The sequence below is a fragment of the Oncorhynchus mykiss genome, chromosome 6, assembly GCF_057628025.1.
Source record: "Oncorhynchus mykiss isolate SJ-2025 chromosome 6, ASM5762802v1, whole genome shotgun sequence".
Lineage (NCBI taxonomy): Eukaryota > Metazoa > Chordata > Actinopteri > Salmoniformes > Salmonidae > Oncorhynchus > Oncorhynchus mykiss.
The window spans coordinates 63,689,045-63,706,627 of NC_143027.1; the positions used below are offsets into that span (position 1 = coordinate 63,689,045).

A 17,583-nucleotide genomic window follows, 5' to 3' on the forward strand; every position below is an offset into this window, starting at 1 on the left:
CCATTCTCTCAGTGGACTGAGGAAGAACGCAGAGCTGGTTTGCTCACGTGACCGATTGCGCGCCCTTCCCTGATTTTCCTTTCTATTGAAAATGCTATTGTCCGGTTGAAATATTATCGATTATTTAGACAATTGACAACCTGAGGAATAATTCTAAACATAGTTTGACATGTTTCGACGAACTTTACTGGTACTATTAGGATGTATTCATCTGCATGTTTTGACCACCTTTGAGCCTGTGGATTACTGAACAAAATGCGCCAACAAAACTGAGTTTTTGGGATATAAAGAGGGACTTATCGAACAAAACAAACATTGATTGTGTAGCTGGGAATCTTGTGGCCGCAACCATATGAAGATATTCAAAGGTAAGTGATTAATTTTATCGCTATTTCTGACTTTTGTAATTCCTTTACTTGGTTGTAAAATGTTTGTATGCTTTTGTAAGCGGGGCGCTGTGCTCAGATAATCGCATGGTATGCATTTGCCATAAAGCCTTTTTGAAATCTGGATGAACAAGAAATTAATCTTTAAGCCGATGTATAACACTTGCATTTTTTATGAATGTTTATTATGACTATTTCTGTATTTTGAATTTGGCGCTCTGCAATTTCACCGGATGTTGTCGAGGTGGGTCGCTAGCGGAACGCCTGCGCCAGAAAGGTTAAATAGCCATCACTAGCGGGCTACCACCCGGTTACTCAATCCCGCACCTTAAAGGCTGCTGCCCTATGTACATAGACTAGAATCACTGGTCACTTTAATAATGTTTACATACTGCTTTACTCATCTCATATGTATATACTGTATTCTATTCTAATATATTTTAGTCAATGCCACTCCGACATTGTTCCTCCTAATATTGATATATTTCTTAATTCCATTCTTTACTTTTAGATTTGTGTGCATTGTTGTGAATTGTTAGATATTACTACCCTGTTGGAGCTAGGAACACAAGCATTTCACTACACCCACAATAACATCTGGTAAATATGTGACCAATACAATTTGATTTGATTTTAGATATGTTTTTACATAAAATTAGACATAATGATTATGGCTCTAGATTGTTTCAGTTTAAAAAACAAACAAACAGGTGTTTAACATACTTTGTGCCCCCTCTAAAATAGTGGTTGCATGCTGCTGCTGAAATCCCACCCTGTCAGCATTTAATTACAGCAACATTGTGCAAGGCAATATCCACAATCTGATTATAGCTCCTCTCTGGTTGGGGAGGGGCTGCAATTTACATTTTGAACATCAGATTGGATAATAGCTTAGAAAAACAAATATCTGATTCCAAAATTGGTAGCGGCAGAGTTTGAGTGATATCCAAGAGGAACGTGTGAAGTGGTGGGGACTGAATCCTGCCTGGGCTGAACACCTCTAAGCAATTACGGTGGATATCCAACCGTGTGTCACTTACTCACTTTCGCGGTTCCTCTCTACCAGGAGAGTAAAGAATACATTCATCAAAAAATAAGATTGTGTTTAGCCCCCAAAGACTCATATAGGCAGCAATCCCCTACTTCATTTGTACATAAGATGAATGTTCTATTAGACATTACGTAAAATAACATACTACACGTATGTACACAATGCAGAGACGAGCTAACCCAGACACACATACATACATGCACACTTCCGCAAACACACAAACATCAATGCACATGCACATCCACACAACTGCACGTGCGTACAAAAACACACACAAATACACACTGGACAGCAGTAGCCTACTTAATCACTGTGCTGTACCACATTAGAAGCAGTCACTGAACACTCCATTTTTCCTCCCTTCATTTATATCAAGGTCAGCAAGATAATGTCTGGTAAATAGGCTTTCAACCATCTGGGAAACAATGAGCTCTGTGCACGCTGTGAACGCAGCATGCCATGACCAATTTCACACACAAAGCCGCCCTATCTTATTGTATCAGAATGTCCCATTTAACAGAATGTCCTCTTCAATCTCTGTATTTTGCCTGCGTGCTTTAGGTAAATGTATATATAATTCAGCTATACTACTATGGTGACATGTTTTTCTATCAGCTGCAATAGTGATGTATTTCAAGTCGGGTTTCGGATGATTGCAAACTAGACAAGCAATCTAACACGGAACCTTATGGAAGATAGAAGGGTCCTATAGCCCTCAATGCCTGAGAGGCAGGGGGGTTTAATGCCCGTGCAGCACCCTGTAGGCTGCAGCTTTGATTGGATGTAAAAGAGAAAGTGGGGTTTTGGTCTTACCAAGCCTGCTCCATGACACGATGGGGCGGGGATATCCTGTAGCAACACATTCCAAGATGGCCGTCTGGTGAACGGTGAGAGTGAGGTTTTCAGGACCCACGAGGATCATGGGCTCTTTGTAAACAGAAGACTGGGAGACTGGGGGGAATAGGGGGGGGGGGGGGGAGGGGGGGAGTGACGCAAGCGTAAGTGTGCGAGAGCTTTATGGATTGCAACATTTAATTGGATTTCACCGTTGCCCATCATCTCCAGTGCGAGCATCTTGGCGTGAGGCTGTGTGAGATGATGCATGGCCACATATTTGTGCGGTGGGTGGGTATCCAGGGAAGGTGTGTATGTGTGTGTGTACATATGTATGTACGTAGGCGTATTGAGACCTGAGACGGTGAGGCGAGCCCCGGCACTGTGCTTTACTCCTGCACTGTTGTGGGCCACACAGCAGAACACACCACTATCCTCCTGACGCAGACCGGTGATCTGCAGAACACCAGTGGGGAGCAGGGTATACCTGACAGAGAGAAGGAATGGGAGGAGGGTGGGAGAGAGAGAGGGTGGGGGAGGGAGGGCAGAGAGAGAAAGGGAAAGAGAGAAAAAAAGAGAGGGGGAAGAGAGAGATAGAGGGAGAGAAAAAAAGAGAATCAAGGGAGTAGATCATTGTTTGCTTAATTAAGTGTGTTTACACGCGCAACGTAAACTTCATTTCAAACAGCTAGACAGACACAAGGGAGGCTACAGCACACTGGATACCATGTGGAGAGGTTTGGCAGGGTAACAGTTAAGTGAAAGTTGTGAAGCTGCTACAGTGAATTTGCTTCTAGACAGACAGATTTTTGTGTGCAGGTACAGTGGACCTACAGTAGTTGGTAGGGACAGCTGAGGTGATTAACACAGAGGAACCCTACTTTACTGTACCTCTCATCCTTAGTGTCCACGGAGCGGCCATCTTTCTCCCAGCTGATGGCAGGCTCAGGCAGGCCGTGAATCTGGCACTGGAACCGCCCAACGCCCGCCTCCTCCGCACGCACTGACCGCGGCTGGACATGGAACTCTGCCATCGCTGGAGAGAGGGGAGATGCAGCGGTCAATTCAATGTTTGAAAACCTACGGAACATTTTCTTTTTTTTCCAGAGCATCTTTCATAAAGGCCTACATGTAAATATTACTGCCATGTATAGTAACAGTGTACTACTGTCCTAAACTCAGTGGCACACCAAGCCAGTTAATCATAGCCAATTACCAGGGACGTATTACCTACAGTTTATTCATCTTTTTATACCCATTCCCGCACTGGAAGGCAATTAACTTATTGTCCCAAAAAAAGATTTTAAAAAAGGAAATAACGGCTCCATCTTTCAGTGGAATGAGTCATAATCCAGTGGCTTTATCTAAAGCAACACTGGGCAGCTCTTAACCTTGAGCAGACACATTGCGATAAAATGAACCAAATGAGCAGAAGAGACAGCAGTCTGACTAGGGCAGGGAGCTGCCATGTGGTTAGGTAATTACCTGTGTTCTGCTGTCAGCAATCACTGTACAGGAAACCCTAGTGATCATTACCCCTAGTTCTAGGGGAAAGCCTGTGTTTGGATAATCTGGCCCTCATCAGTGACACAGTAAATGAAAGGTTCCTAGTTAGCCGTGACACTGAGTAAATCAGAGGCTCCTAGTTAGCTTCGGATCATACCCTATTTAAAAAAAATATATTTTTACCTTTATTTAACTAGGCAAATCAGTTGAGAACAAATTCCTATTTTCAATGACAGCCTAGGATCAGTGGGTTAACTGCCTTGTTCAGGAGTAGAACAACAGATTTTTACCTTGTCAGCCTAGGCTGACAGATTTTCACCTTGTCAGGGATTTGATTTTGCAACCTTTCAGTTACTAGTCCAATGCTCTAACCACTAGGCTACCTGCCGCCCCAATGCTATGCTAACAAACACAGCTGGGCTCAGAGAGAGAGAGAGAGACCGCTGACAACAAAGAGTAAAGAGTAAACACTGAACCACTGTAGTGAGTGCTCCATCAGGTGGGGAGGGACATTTATATACAAACAGTAGGGTTCTGGGGGAGAGTAATGACAGTGTGAGTGGTCAGGCCAGGGCTGCAGATGTACTGTAGTGATGTGGCCAAACAACGGACAATCAGCCAGATAGTCAGCCAGGACTAGGCAGGCACTTCGCTCCCTGAACTAGATCAATTAAGTCCAATTAGCTCCCTTACTGTGCCCAGTGATTAAACAGTATGGTCAAATAGAGGAAGGGGGCAGGTGAGAGAGGACAGTGATGTAGGGAAGGAAAGGGCCAGGTGGAAGAGGACAGAGATTTAGGGAAGGAAAGGGCCAGGTGGGAGAGGACAGAGATTTAGGGAAGGAAGGGGCCAGGTGGAAGAAGACAGTGATGTAGGGGAGGAAGGGGCATTTGAAATAATGCTATAATTTCACAAAATGTTACAACAACAGAGAGCACGCAGTTGTTCTCAGGGTGCTATTCTAACAGCAGCCTAGGCTAATAACAGACTAAGCTAACAGTAACCTAAGCTAACAGCAGACTAAGCTAACAGTAGCCTAGGCTAACAGCAGACTAAGCTAACAGCTGCCTAGGCTAACAGCAGACTAAGCTAACAGCTGCATAGGCTAACAGCAGACTAAGCTAACAGCTGCCTAGGCTAACAGCAGACTAAGCTAACAGTAGCCTAGGCTAACAGCAGACTAAGCTAACAGTAGCCTAGGCTAACAGCAGATTAGGCTAACAGCAGACTAGGCTAACAGCAGACTAAGCTAACAGCTGCCTAGGCTAACAGCAGACTAAGCTAACAGCTGCCTAGGCTAACAGCAGAAGTGAAGGAGAAGTCTGATGTTCGCCATCATTCTGTTCAACTGATTATGTTAACAAAAACGTTTTCTGGTGAGTGTTTTGCATTGATTAGTGTCAGTCTTGTGGACCACCTGTAGGTTAATCACTATTTGAATGCGGGGGAAATAGCACACCGTTGTCTGGGCTACATGCACTAGGCTAGTAGAATGCCTAGAATGCTTTCATGTAAAACGCAACCCATAACCCATTGTCCATGAGAGAGAAAATGAGTTTAAAATAAAAAAATCACTTTGTGCGTCCTCAGAACTGTAGACTACATTTCCAGTGTGCAACTGTAAACAATGCACTGTCAAAGCCACGTGAGGTCTGAAACAGCAGTAGCTGAATGCACCGTACATAAACACTACATTCTACAGTTTGTTGTTTTATTAAATTAAGCATTTCAAATGTCATGGTATATCCTTGTGTGTAACAATATAACATGGACAATTTAATTTAATTTAAACAACTCTTTTTAAATAGGCGACCCCAAAAAAATAAAAAAATAAATGAATAATGTCATAAGTGTTTGAATACTCAGTATTCAGATATCCGGATATTTGATTAACCGTGCTCATCCCTAATGTAGGGTAGACATTACTCACATGGATATAGGAGAATAGTATGAGAAGTGATGCATATAATGTATAGCCTAGATTGCATCATATAGGATCCATTCCAATTCCATCTGATTGAATGATTATACAGTGATGTAGCCTACTGTATAGTGCTTTCAAAAATGCTACAGGGTGAGATTCAATATCAAAACCTTTGAAGGTCTCCTGTATCCTCATGCGCTTCAAAGACCCCAATACAACCTTACTTAATGGAACTGACAGTCCAGTCTGGCTTACTCCAATTGTTAACACATACTGTATCAGTGTATCAGTGTGAAGCAAACTCCCCAGAATGACAACACACATAGCCACAGTGAATTGGTTGATCTCCATAGGTGTAAATTGACATTTGGGGCGATCTCGCTTTATACATGTAAAATATATGTTTTTTTTATTTCACCAGGTAGGCCAGTTGAGAACAAGTTCTTATTTTCAATGACAGCCTAGGAACAGGTGGGTTAACTGCCTTATTCAGGGGCAGAATGACAGATTCGTACCTTGTCGGCTCGGGGATTCGATCTTGCAACCTTTCGGTTACTAGTTCAATGCTATAACCACTAGGCTATGCTGCTGATGCTTAATATGAGTCTGGAAGGAGAGTTTACAGTCTAGCCAAACACCTAGGTATTTATAGTTGTCCACATATTCTAAGTCAGAACCGTCCAGAGTAGTGATGATAGGCGGGCGGGCAGGTGCGGGCAGCGATCGGTTGAAGAGCATGCATTTAGTTTCACTAGCATTTAAAAGCAGTTGGAGGGCACGGAAGGAGTGTTGTATGGCATTAAAGCTTGTTTGGAGGTTTGTTAACACAGTGTCCAAAGAAAGGCCAGATGTATAAAGAATGGTGTCGTCTGCATAGAGGTGGATCAAAGAATCACCCGCAGCAAGAGCGACATCGTTGATATATACAGAGAAAAGAGTTGGCCCGAGAATTGAACCCTGTGGCACCTCCACAGAGACTGCCAGAGGTCCGGACAACAGGCCCTCCGATTTAACACACTGAACTCTATCTGAGAAGTAGTTAGTGAACCAGGCAAGGCAGTCATTAGAGAAACCAAGGCTGTTGAGTCTGCCGATAAGAATACGGTGATTGACAGTGTCGAAAGCCTTGGCTAGGTCGATGAAAAGACGGCTGCACAGTGCTGTTTTTTATCGATGGTGGTTATGATATCGTTTAGGACCTTGGGTGTGGCTGAAGTGCACACGTGACCAGCTCGGAAACCAGATTGCATAGCGGAGAAGGTACGGTGGGATTCTAAATGGTCAGTGATCTGTTTGTTCACTTGGCTTTCGAAGACTTTACAAAGGCAGGCCAGGATGGATTTAGGTCTGTAAATAACAGAACATACTGTAGGTTTATGCTTCAAACAACGTTATCTATGGAAGAGAACATGGCAGAATCCACAAAAACACCTGTGCAGATACATCCATAATGTGTGCTTCCTCATTCAGCAGCTGCATTTCACATATCAGCTCCCTGTGGAACAAAGCAGTGATGTGGGCTTGGTGCTGTGATGTGGGGGGTGGGGCATGCAACACAAACTCAATTAGAAAGAGGCCTGTCTTTTTCTCAGCTCTCCCACCATCTTCAAGACAAGTGCACTTATTTAAATGTCAACCATAATTAACTTGGACCAAGCAGGACTTATCTGAACACTCTTAGCATAACAAGAGGCCTAGACCCCCTCCTTGCTCTGTTCCTCTGTTCTTTTTCAACTGGTAAATGTATTTAAGCTAAGCTAGAACCCCGCGCGGCTCTACGGATCCCACAGAAAGCTCGCTATGTCCGGAGCGGATCAGCCTTCACACAGTCGTTTTTGTAGCGTGTTGTTTTTGTTAGCCCCAATTCCCAAAAAAACAAAGGCGGAGGGAGGGAGTTAGTAAAAAGAGAAAAAAGTCCGAACTGAAATGAGGCCTAGGAGATGGATGTATAGAGACCACCGTTCTGATTAAAATTTTACCAAGCCCATTTAGAATTCCTCCAACCCTGGCTGCTTGCTCTTCAGAGGTTACATACAATAAAGGACAGGAAGAAATAAACCTCCTGTAAAGCCCTACACCTATTTTAGTAGCCTAATATTTCTTAATTACCACCAGTACTAAAATTATATTATTACTTTGCCTCTGACACTCTTATTCAGCCTGATAAATGTACTGTACAGGCGGTCAGTTTCTGTTTTGTATTCCCATACACATTATACATTTAAACAGCACATTTTTTAACTGAGGCATTTTAGGATTATTGCCTCTCTCAAGGACCCAACTAAAATATCCTCATCTGGGATTAGCAACCTTGTGTGGCCATAAAGAGATTTGCCTAACCTCCTCCATTGGCGATCTTCGTGGTCAATATTCGTGGGTATATAAAAAAAAAACATTGAACACAATCATGGTACCAATGATTGCTTTTATTTCATCAGATGTATATCCTTGAACCACTTACTTTAAAACCCACACACAGATGAAGTTAAAAGGATAATTGAGTTGCTAATTTAATTGCTAATTTAAACTACTCCATGACGGGGGGCCAGCACTGAGCTAGCCTGCAAAGTCACTTTCTAGAGGAGCTCAAACAGCGCATGTGATGTTTCCAAAAACTCTTCCATGTAGCAAAATGGTGACAGGCTGAAACGACACTTTCTGATCTTCAAATGCGCCACTGAGCATTCTCATAGGAAACAATGGGGTGACGTCATCAATGGCTTCGTCCTTTCTTTTTTTTACAGTCTATGAGAATCACGTCCCAGTGACAGGCTCTGGGATTAAAACACTGTCAACCCCCTGTGGCTTTACCTTAAAATTACCATATCCAGCAGCACAGCTCTGAGCAGAGCCCCTCATTTACTGTAACTAGTATACCCTATATCATAATTATCAAATCAAAATCAAATCAAATTGTATTTGTCAAATGCTTCGAAAACAACAGGTGTAGACTAACATTGTAATGCTTACCTACGAGCCCTTCCCAAAAATGCAGAGAGACAAATCGAAAAATAATAGAACAATTATTACACAAGGAATAAATACAGAATGAGTAACAATAACTTGCCTATTATATAAATATAAGCAGTGGCCACTGTAATCTAGAGCGCTATCAGACGGTACGAGTGTCAGCAGAGGCTCCTGTGTAGAGAATTGATTTAAGGGGAGCCTGGAGGCCGTGTGGAGGTGGTGATACATTACGTGTATTGGAACAGTCAGCCAAGGGAGCTTAGTGAACAGAACACCATGTACAGAAACAGAGAGAGAGGACTGAGCACATCACTGATGTGATTAAAGCAGCTCCCTTTCTTTTCACACATATATTCACAAGCAAGTACGCACGCATACACCGATTACACGCTGCTGTTTGTGCGCAGTCCATGGCCAACGCTGTCACAGGCAAACAGAGGACACCGAGGCAAAAAGAGAGTGGGCAAAGAAAACAACGAGAAAAAGAGGGACGATCACCTCCTTAAAAGAGCGTTCATTCTGTTGCATCTGTGCCAAGTAGTCATCATGTCTCCTGATCTGGCTGTTGTGTGTCCCCGTAGACACGATCACCCCCCCCCCCCCCCCCAAAGGGTTCCTGCCCTCAACCCTCATGCATATAACATGGCGCGCTGCACATAGAGAGAGAGAAAGAGAAAGAGAGAGAGAGAGAGAGAGAGAGAGAGAAAGAGAGCGAGATAGAGAAAGAGAAAGAGAAAGAGAGAGAGAGAGAGAGAGAGAAAGAGGCTCACACCTCCGCTCTGCTCCACACTGCCCGCTGCCATCACAGGAACACAGCCTGCTACAAATCCACACTGACACACAGCCCGGCCACACAGAAACACATAGACGAGAGACACATGCAGTATTTATACACAACAGAACAACACGGCTCGGAGGATTAGTATAAACGTGGCTATATAAAACACAAACACACACACACACAGGTTGATCAGTGGTAAGTCAGCGTGGCAGAAGGCAGGCAGTAGCGGCGCTCCAGTCAGCAGTAGACTTGTTTTTATAACCCTTTTTATGATTCCTCATAGAGTGTTACTCTGGCAAGTGTTCAGAAACCCTAAGACATTATAACAGATCGTCCGTTCCCAGCACGGAGCCACAGTGTAAATTAAGCAGATCTAATTACGGGGATAGAAGGCTGAGAGAGGACAGAGATCCATCCATTAAGGAGTGCAGGGGGAGATGAACGTGATGCTTGGATGCAGCCGGTTTCACAATGACAATCACCACAGGAGTGTGAACACTGAGAAAGTGACATCGAGAACAAATCAGCGAGGTCCCACAGACCCTCTATTTATGACACAGTTGCAGAGTGGGTCCAACCTCTCATTTTATCTCAGCCAGGTAGGGACTCCCCTCGACCCTCAGATTCCTGGAAGAGCCCAAAGGGCTTTTTATGACGTTCCACCAAATACCACAAAACCTGCTCAATGTCAAATGTGATCCAACAATTTCACATGGACTAATTGACACAGATACAGACCAACAGACAGTCAATAATGAAAATAGCCCAGACGGAGAGAGCTCTTAACAGTCAAAACGCATTTATGTGACAACTACATGGGCAGTAAAATATAAAATTCCACCTATATGATATGATAAGACACTTCACAGGTTATACAGTGTCTCTGTGATGTACAGTACCGCCCTGTCACGCCCTGACCTTAGAGATCCTTTAAATGCTCTATTTGGTAGGTCAGGGTGTGACTAGGGTGGGAAATCTATGTTTATATTTCTTTGTTGGCCGAGTATGGTTCCCAATCAGAGGCAGCTTTCTATCATTGTCTCTGATTGGGGATCAAACTTAGGCAGCCATTTTTCCCACCTTCTGTTGTGGGACCTTGTCTTTTTGTGTTGCATGTGTTGCACTCCTACCTTTACGTTCGTTGAGTTGTTTATTGTGTTTGGTGGAACATTTAATATTAAAGAAAATGTACGCCTACCACACTGCACCTTGGTCTTCATGTAACGCCGAACGTAACAGGCACACCTACTCATTCAAGGGTTTTTCTTTATTTTTACTATTATTCTACATTGTAGAATAATAGTGAAGACATCCAAACTATGAAATAACACATATGGAATCATGTAGTAACCAAAAAGTATTAAACAAATCAAAATATATATTTTATATTTGAGATTCTTCAAAGTAGCCACCCTGTGTCTTGATGATTCTATATGTGTTACTTCATAGTTTTGATGTCTTCCCTATTATTTTACAATGTAGAACATTGTCAAATTAAAGAAAAACCCTTGAATGAGTGGGATTGTCTAAACTTTTGACTGGTACTGCGTGTTTCCCCTGGATTGGATGGGATGAGCCATCCTGATTCATTGATATGACAGAGTTAACGGTGCCAGAAGAGAGACACACGTCGCTCCCCAGCACTCTCAAACCTCCAGCCTTCCAAGTTGTGAGGCTCCATTGAACTCCCATGTTATAATGTTATTGTCCCCCCAACACTCCCCCACCTACCACCCCCACCTCCACTCCCACCTCCCATCCCATTCCACCCCCACCACCTCAAACCCTCTGGGCTCCCTCAGGCTCATGGGATCATCAGGCAGGGAGGGCACCCATTGTTCTAGCACTAAAACCTCTTGCTCCTCTCCTCTCCTCCCAGTAAACCAGTATAATGGTAATGGTGGCCATAAATCATGCAGATGGTATATGATGCAAATCCAGCGTGGAGAGTCACTGCTTCAACATGCTTTAAATAGACAACCTGAAATAGCATTTTAGGCGCAGGAACTCTAGAGATAGCATTTGAATGCAGATGTGCTGTTTTATCGGCCCTAGACCCTCCTACCCTCCACCCTGAACGCCGCACCCTTGTGATTACTCTGCTGGTCTGTGGCTTGTATTGATGCTCTATACTGTACTTTGTCTTCTCCTGGCACTGCATCCCATTTTCTTCTTTTAACGCATTAGTCCATAAACGGTGGGACACGGCAGCTTTTGCGTAAGCACACGCATCCCTCACCCTCACTGTCTCAGGGCTGGGGGCAGCCAGGCTCCTCCCACATACTTCGCAGTAGATAAGAGGCTGAGGGTGAAGACCCAATGACATGTATCGTACACGCACGCACACACACACACACACACACACACACACACACACACACACACACACACACACCTACTATCTCAGCCCAGAGGTGCTGTCTGCATCTCATTCCATGGTGCTGTACTTATCTAAGACTGGACCCTCTGATACTGATAGTCACCATGGTAACTACTTTCTTGACTTCCTGGCTAGAAGGAGATTCACTCTGTATTTTACTCATCCTATCAGTCTACGGTACAGGGCCAATGTGAGTCACTGTCACCTCTCTGTCATTCAGATCAAGTACAACCCAATTTTTCAGCTCAAGTAAAACCCCTTTCCCTATAACATCTGTAATGTGTTTTACAATTGGATTTGGTTCCTTGCTGTATGTGGCTAGTCTGAACCGTGCTTCCTCTAGCCGATTGACGGTGATGCACCTTATTGAGAGGCGCCGTCTGTCCTAAATACAGTTATATTGATGGATTTGCTGGAGCGGGCGCAGTGCACACTATGCTAAATAAAGTTAGATGGATGGGTGTCATTAAACCTGTCATACAGGGACATGGTGCAGGTAGCACGCCAGATCTCCTCCCATTCACTCACTGCTGATCTATGGCAGGGCCACCAAAACACACCAGATCTCCTCCCATAGACTCACTGCTGATCTATGGTAGGGCCACCAAAACACACCAGATCTCCTCCCATAGACTCACTACTGATCTATGGCAGGGCCACCAAAACACACCAGATCTCCTCCCATTCACTCACTGCTGATATATGGCAGGGCCACCAAAACACGCCAGATCTCCTCCCATTCACTCACTGCTGATATATGGCAGGGCCACCAAAACACGCCAGATCTCCTCCCATTCACTCACTGCTGATATATGGCAGGGCCACCAAAACACACCAGATCTCCTCCCATACACTCACTGCTGATATATGGCAGGGCCACCAAAACACGCCAGATCTCCTCCCATTCACTCACTGCTGATATATGGCAGGGCCACCAAAACACGCCAGATCTCCTCCCATAGACTCACTGCTGATATATGGCAGGGCCACCAAAACACACCAGATCTCCTCCCATAGACTCACTGCTGATATATGGCAGGGCCACCAAAACACTCCAGATCTCCTCCCATAGACTCACTGCTGATCTATGGTAGGGCCACCAAAACACACCAGATCTCCTCCCATAGACTCACTACTGATCTATGGTAGAGCCACCAAAACACTCCAGATCTCCTCCCATAGACTCACTACTGATCTATGGTAGGGCCACCAAAACACACCATATCTCCTCCCATAGACTCACTACTGATCTATGGTAGAGCCACCAAAACACTCCAGATCTCCTCCCATAGACTCACTACTGATCTATGACAGGGCCACCAAAACACACCAGATCTCCTCCCATAGACTCACTACTGATCTATGGTAGAGCCACCAAAACACTCCAGATCTCCTCCCATAGACTCACTACTGATATATGGCAGGGCCACCAAAACACTCCAGATCTCCTCCCATAGACTCACTACTGATCTATGGTAGGGCCACCAAAACACACCAGATCTCCTCCCATAGACTCACTACTGATCTATGGTAGAGCCACCAAAACACACCAGATCTCCTCCCATAGACTCACTGCTGATCTATGACAGGGCCACCAAAACACACCAGATCTCCTCCCATAGACTCACTGCTGATCTATGGCAGGGCCACCAAAACACACCAGATCTCCTCCCATAGACTCACTGCTGATCTATGACAGGGCCACCAAAACACACCAGATCTCCTCCCATAGACTCACTGCTGATCTATGGTAGGGCCACCAAAACACACAAGATCTCCCATAGACTCACTACTGATCTATGGTAGGGCCACCAAAACACACCAGATCTCCTCCCATAGACTCACTACTGATCTATGGTAGGGCCACCAAAACACACCAGATCTCCTCCCATAGACTCACTACTGATCTATGGCAGGGCCACCAAAACACACCAGATCTCCTCCCATAGACTCACTGCTGATCTATGGCAGGGCCACCAAAACACACCAGATCTCCTCCCATAGACTCACTACTGATCTATGGCAGGGCCACCAAAACACACCAGATCTCCTCCCATAGACTCACTGCTGATCTATGGTAGGGCCACCAAAACACACCAGATCTCCTCCCATAGACTCACTACTGATCTATGGCAGGGCCACCAAAACACACCAGATCTCCTCCCATAGACTCACTGCTGATCTATGGTAGGGCCACCAAAACACACCATATCTCCTCCCATAGACTCACTGCTGATCTATGACAGGGCCACCAAAACACACCAGATCTCCTCCCATAGACTCACTGCTGATCTATGGTAGAGCCACCAAAACACTCCAGATCTCCTCCCATAGATTCTCCTTATAGAGCAGGGAACTCTTAGCCTATACACAGAGAGAGTCTAGTCTATATCTACCGAGGAGTCTATTTATAGTCTGTTTCAACTAGTCTACTTCTCCCTAAGCACAACCAAATATGTTGCTGATTAGACCTCTTCATAAAAGACAACCTCAATAGCCACACAGTCGCAAGGCCGTGGGTATACACACCAAAGGCTTTGTGTTTGTGTGTGAAGGGTTAGTGTATATTCATCCTTCTGTAGACGCCGTTGAACAGAAGAAGAGGCCAGCGATGCTCTTCTCTTGTTAAGGATCTCTGGTGTCATAGCTTTATGTGAACATAAAGGCATGGTGGTGACTGAAGGACAAAAATGCCACCGCCACAGGGCAGCTAATTAGCGCATTATTGGGACTACAGGTCTTTGAAAAGGACATATAAAGATAAAACCTTTTTCATATTGTTAACAGCAACTGTGGCTGAGGCCTCAGAGCACTCTGTGTTAGTATCCAGAGCTATACATTAGTAGCTGGAAGAGAGGAAGATAGCGAGGTCATTAGGAGACAACCATAAAAGCTTTGTTCTGATGAAATGGAGCCAGCCAGAGAGGCTGCTGGGAAAGCCCTGTCACTCATTATGTAACCTAACGTAGCAGGCGTAAAAATACATCTGTTTTTCAGGGGAAATGGAAGTTAGGTTGAAAATACTGTATCCTTGAAAACCAGAAACATTTGCTTTCTGACGACCCCATGGAGAGTGTTCTGCCTGTTGTAGTGAAGTGAGGCGTTGGCCCCTCTAGCCATCCCTGAGCCCCACAGCAGCCACGGCCCCAACCCTAAGCGAAGAGGAGGCCCTTCTCTCTCTCTCTCTCTCTCTCTCTCTCTCTCCCTACCTCTCTCTCTCTCTCTCTCACCTAACACCGAGCCTCTCTACATACATCAGCATGCAGGCCTAATTAAAGTGGGGCCCATTAAAACATAACAGATGCTGAAAATTAAGAGATTTTTTAAATGACTGCGACAGAAAGGACAGGGGAGGGGAGGAGAAAAGCGAGGGAGGTAGATAATAAGAAAAAAAGAAGGACAGAAAGAAAATAGGCGGGCGCACGCAAAGTTGCATACCATTACAAATTAATTAGCAGCGTTTTTCCACTGTTGATGCAGTCATTCTTAATATTTTGTGCATGTCATTAGTAGATGTTTACGGGCGCTGTGCGCAAAATGCAACAAAAGGCGAGCCTTGATGTGCGAGAATAAAAAACCCCAGAGAGGGCTGTTTGTTTTAATAATTGATTGGCCAGAGATATGCATGCTCATTAAGTCACTTCAAACAATCACACAGAACATATGAGTGGCAGGGACAAACATGCTTAGAGTGGGCTGAGGCAACCCTCACCATGGCCCAGCTCTCGCTGTGTGTGTATGTTTGTGTGTGTGGCAACAGGAGCCCCTGTCTTCCCAGGCTGAATCCCCTCAACCTGCCTGTCACCCACAACACAGAACAGTACGGCAGAACAGAACACATCTGAATACAACAGAGTAGACCAGACCAGAGGCTCAACAGTTCTCAGAAAACTAGGCCGCTGCCACTGACACTCATTTAATATCTCATTAGCTTTGCATCACACAAGGCCTCACCTCCCCACCCTGGCTTCAGAGTAACCCTCTTCATTCCACTGTGGAACACAGGGGAGAACAGAGAGACGTGTTGGTGTTCACATTCAGGCTTCGTAATGGAATAAATGACACGGTTACCCTGTGGATGCCTCGGTGCAGCGACAGAGAGGAGATGCATCTTTCAAAAAGATAAAAGTCCTCCAACAAAGTTGGGAACTTCCTAGTTCTGTTGGGAGCGTTGACAGGGCAGCTTGTGGTCACAATGTCTCTGTCAGTTGGGTTAACACCGCCACCTGTTGAGGTGGTGTGGGACAACGGCAAACTTTACTTTCACTTTATCTTCACCACAAAAGTTTCTTTCCACGGACTGTAGCCTAAACTGGGACACAACATGGCCCATTCAAAGCCTATTATCCCGGGCCTGTATGTAAGAAAAATAACCAAGAGGGCTTTCAGCTGGGAAACACAAGCAACACTAGTTTACTCCCATTCTATTGGGGCCTGGAATTCTACACTTGAAAGAACCCGATCTCCTCTTAACCTGCCCCCTCTCAGCGTGGCCCCCCTGCCAAATGACCTCCTCATTAAAGGCTTTGCACTGGGATGGCTCCGGATGCAGCATGCCGATCTGGCTTTGACGGGCCACAGTCTCACCGGCTTGTCATTTCAAATCACCTTCCTCCTCTCAGCAACAACACTGGGGCTGTGGAGAGGGACTCTCTGGTGTTAATGGGGTTATCCCGGGAAAGAATATGGCAGGACCGCGGTGAGGTGTGCCGAGGCTGGGGCTCGCCGTACCAGGAATCATTAAAGCAGCAGTGAGAGAAACACTCCCTGGCCAAGCGACACAGAGCACAGTGAGCTGAAACACTACAGTGTCCCGAGAGAGAGAGAGAGAGAGAGAGAGAACAACAGAGAGGTGGCGGGAGGGGGTATGGGGTGGGGGGGAGATGGGGAACAAATAGGAGTGGAGGGGGGGGGGGGGGGGGGGAATGAGGGGGAGAGGAAAGAGAGAGGGAGCAGGAAGGGGTGGAGGGATGGAGCGAGGGATCACGAAGACAGGAAAGGCAAACGAGGGAAGCAGAGGGAATGGGAATGTACGTACAGAGGGGGACACAGTGGATGCGGTAGAGAGGGAAACCTATTCTGCTCTGAACAGATTGCAAAGGCTGATGAAAGACAAACATTTTCACATTGAATGGCAATTTAATTACGCCACTATTATGCACATCCATGTCTTCAGGTTGGCCTTTTCACAGTTTTAATAATCAAATCACGCATCCCCCCTCGTAAAACAATAGGCTCAACAAGCCATCCATCTCACTCAACCGTCAAAGCCATTTTCACTTAGTTCCTATCATCATTAGGTACACTACATTATATTACCCCCTCATGTAGTCCATACTACAATCATCTACCTCTGGAACGGCAAGCAGTCATTCATTCACAGGGGGGCTATACTGAGCCATAACTAATGTACCTTAAAAAAGATTTCCACTATCTCGTCTTACAGACAGAAAATGATTTCAGCACCTGTTGGTGGAGAGAGACGATACATCCATGCTGTTGCCTAGGGCCACATATCTAATCAATATCACCAATAGCAGTTGATATAACTGGCTGTTATGAATTAAATGAGATGCGCTCTCGCTCTCTCATTCTCTCTCTCTCTCTCTCTCTTGTCCTCCAGTCATTTCATTCACCTCCTCGCCAAGGAAACATTTCTGTTTTATTCCAATGAGGAAAAACCTGCCTCTTAAAGTGCCATTTTCTTTCTTAGTTTCCTTTCATGTGGAGTTTGAAATATCGAAAATGCTT

General features: G+C 45.1%; 1 protein-coding gene across 1 annotated transcript in view; it reads right to left on the reverse strand.

Moving 5' to 3' along the window:
- The window catches only part of igdcc3 (immunoglobulin superfamily, DCC subclass, member 3), a 112,864-nt gene that overhangs the window by 28,400 nt on the left and 66,881 nt on the right, over positions 1-17,583 (reverse strand). The window contains exons 3-5 of the mRNA XM_021607201.3: positions 3,163-3,307; positions 2,628-2,758; positions 2,251-2,388 (exon numbers count right to left, since the gene is read on the reverse strand). Coding sequence (XP_021462876.2) covers positions 2,251-2,388; positions 2,628-2,758; positions 3,163-3,307 — 414 coding nt within the window. The remainder of the gene's footprint in view (positions 1-2,250; positions 2,389-2,627; positions 2,759-3,162; positions 3,308-17,583) is intronic.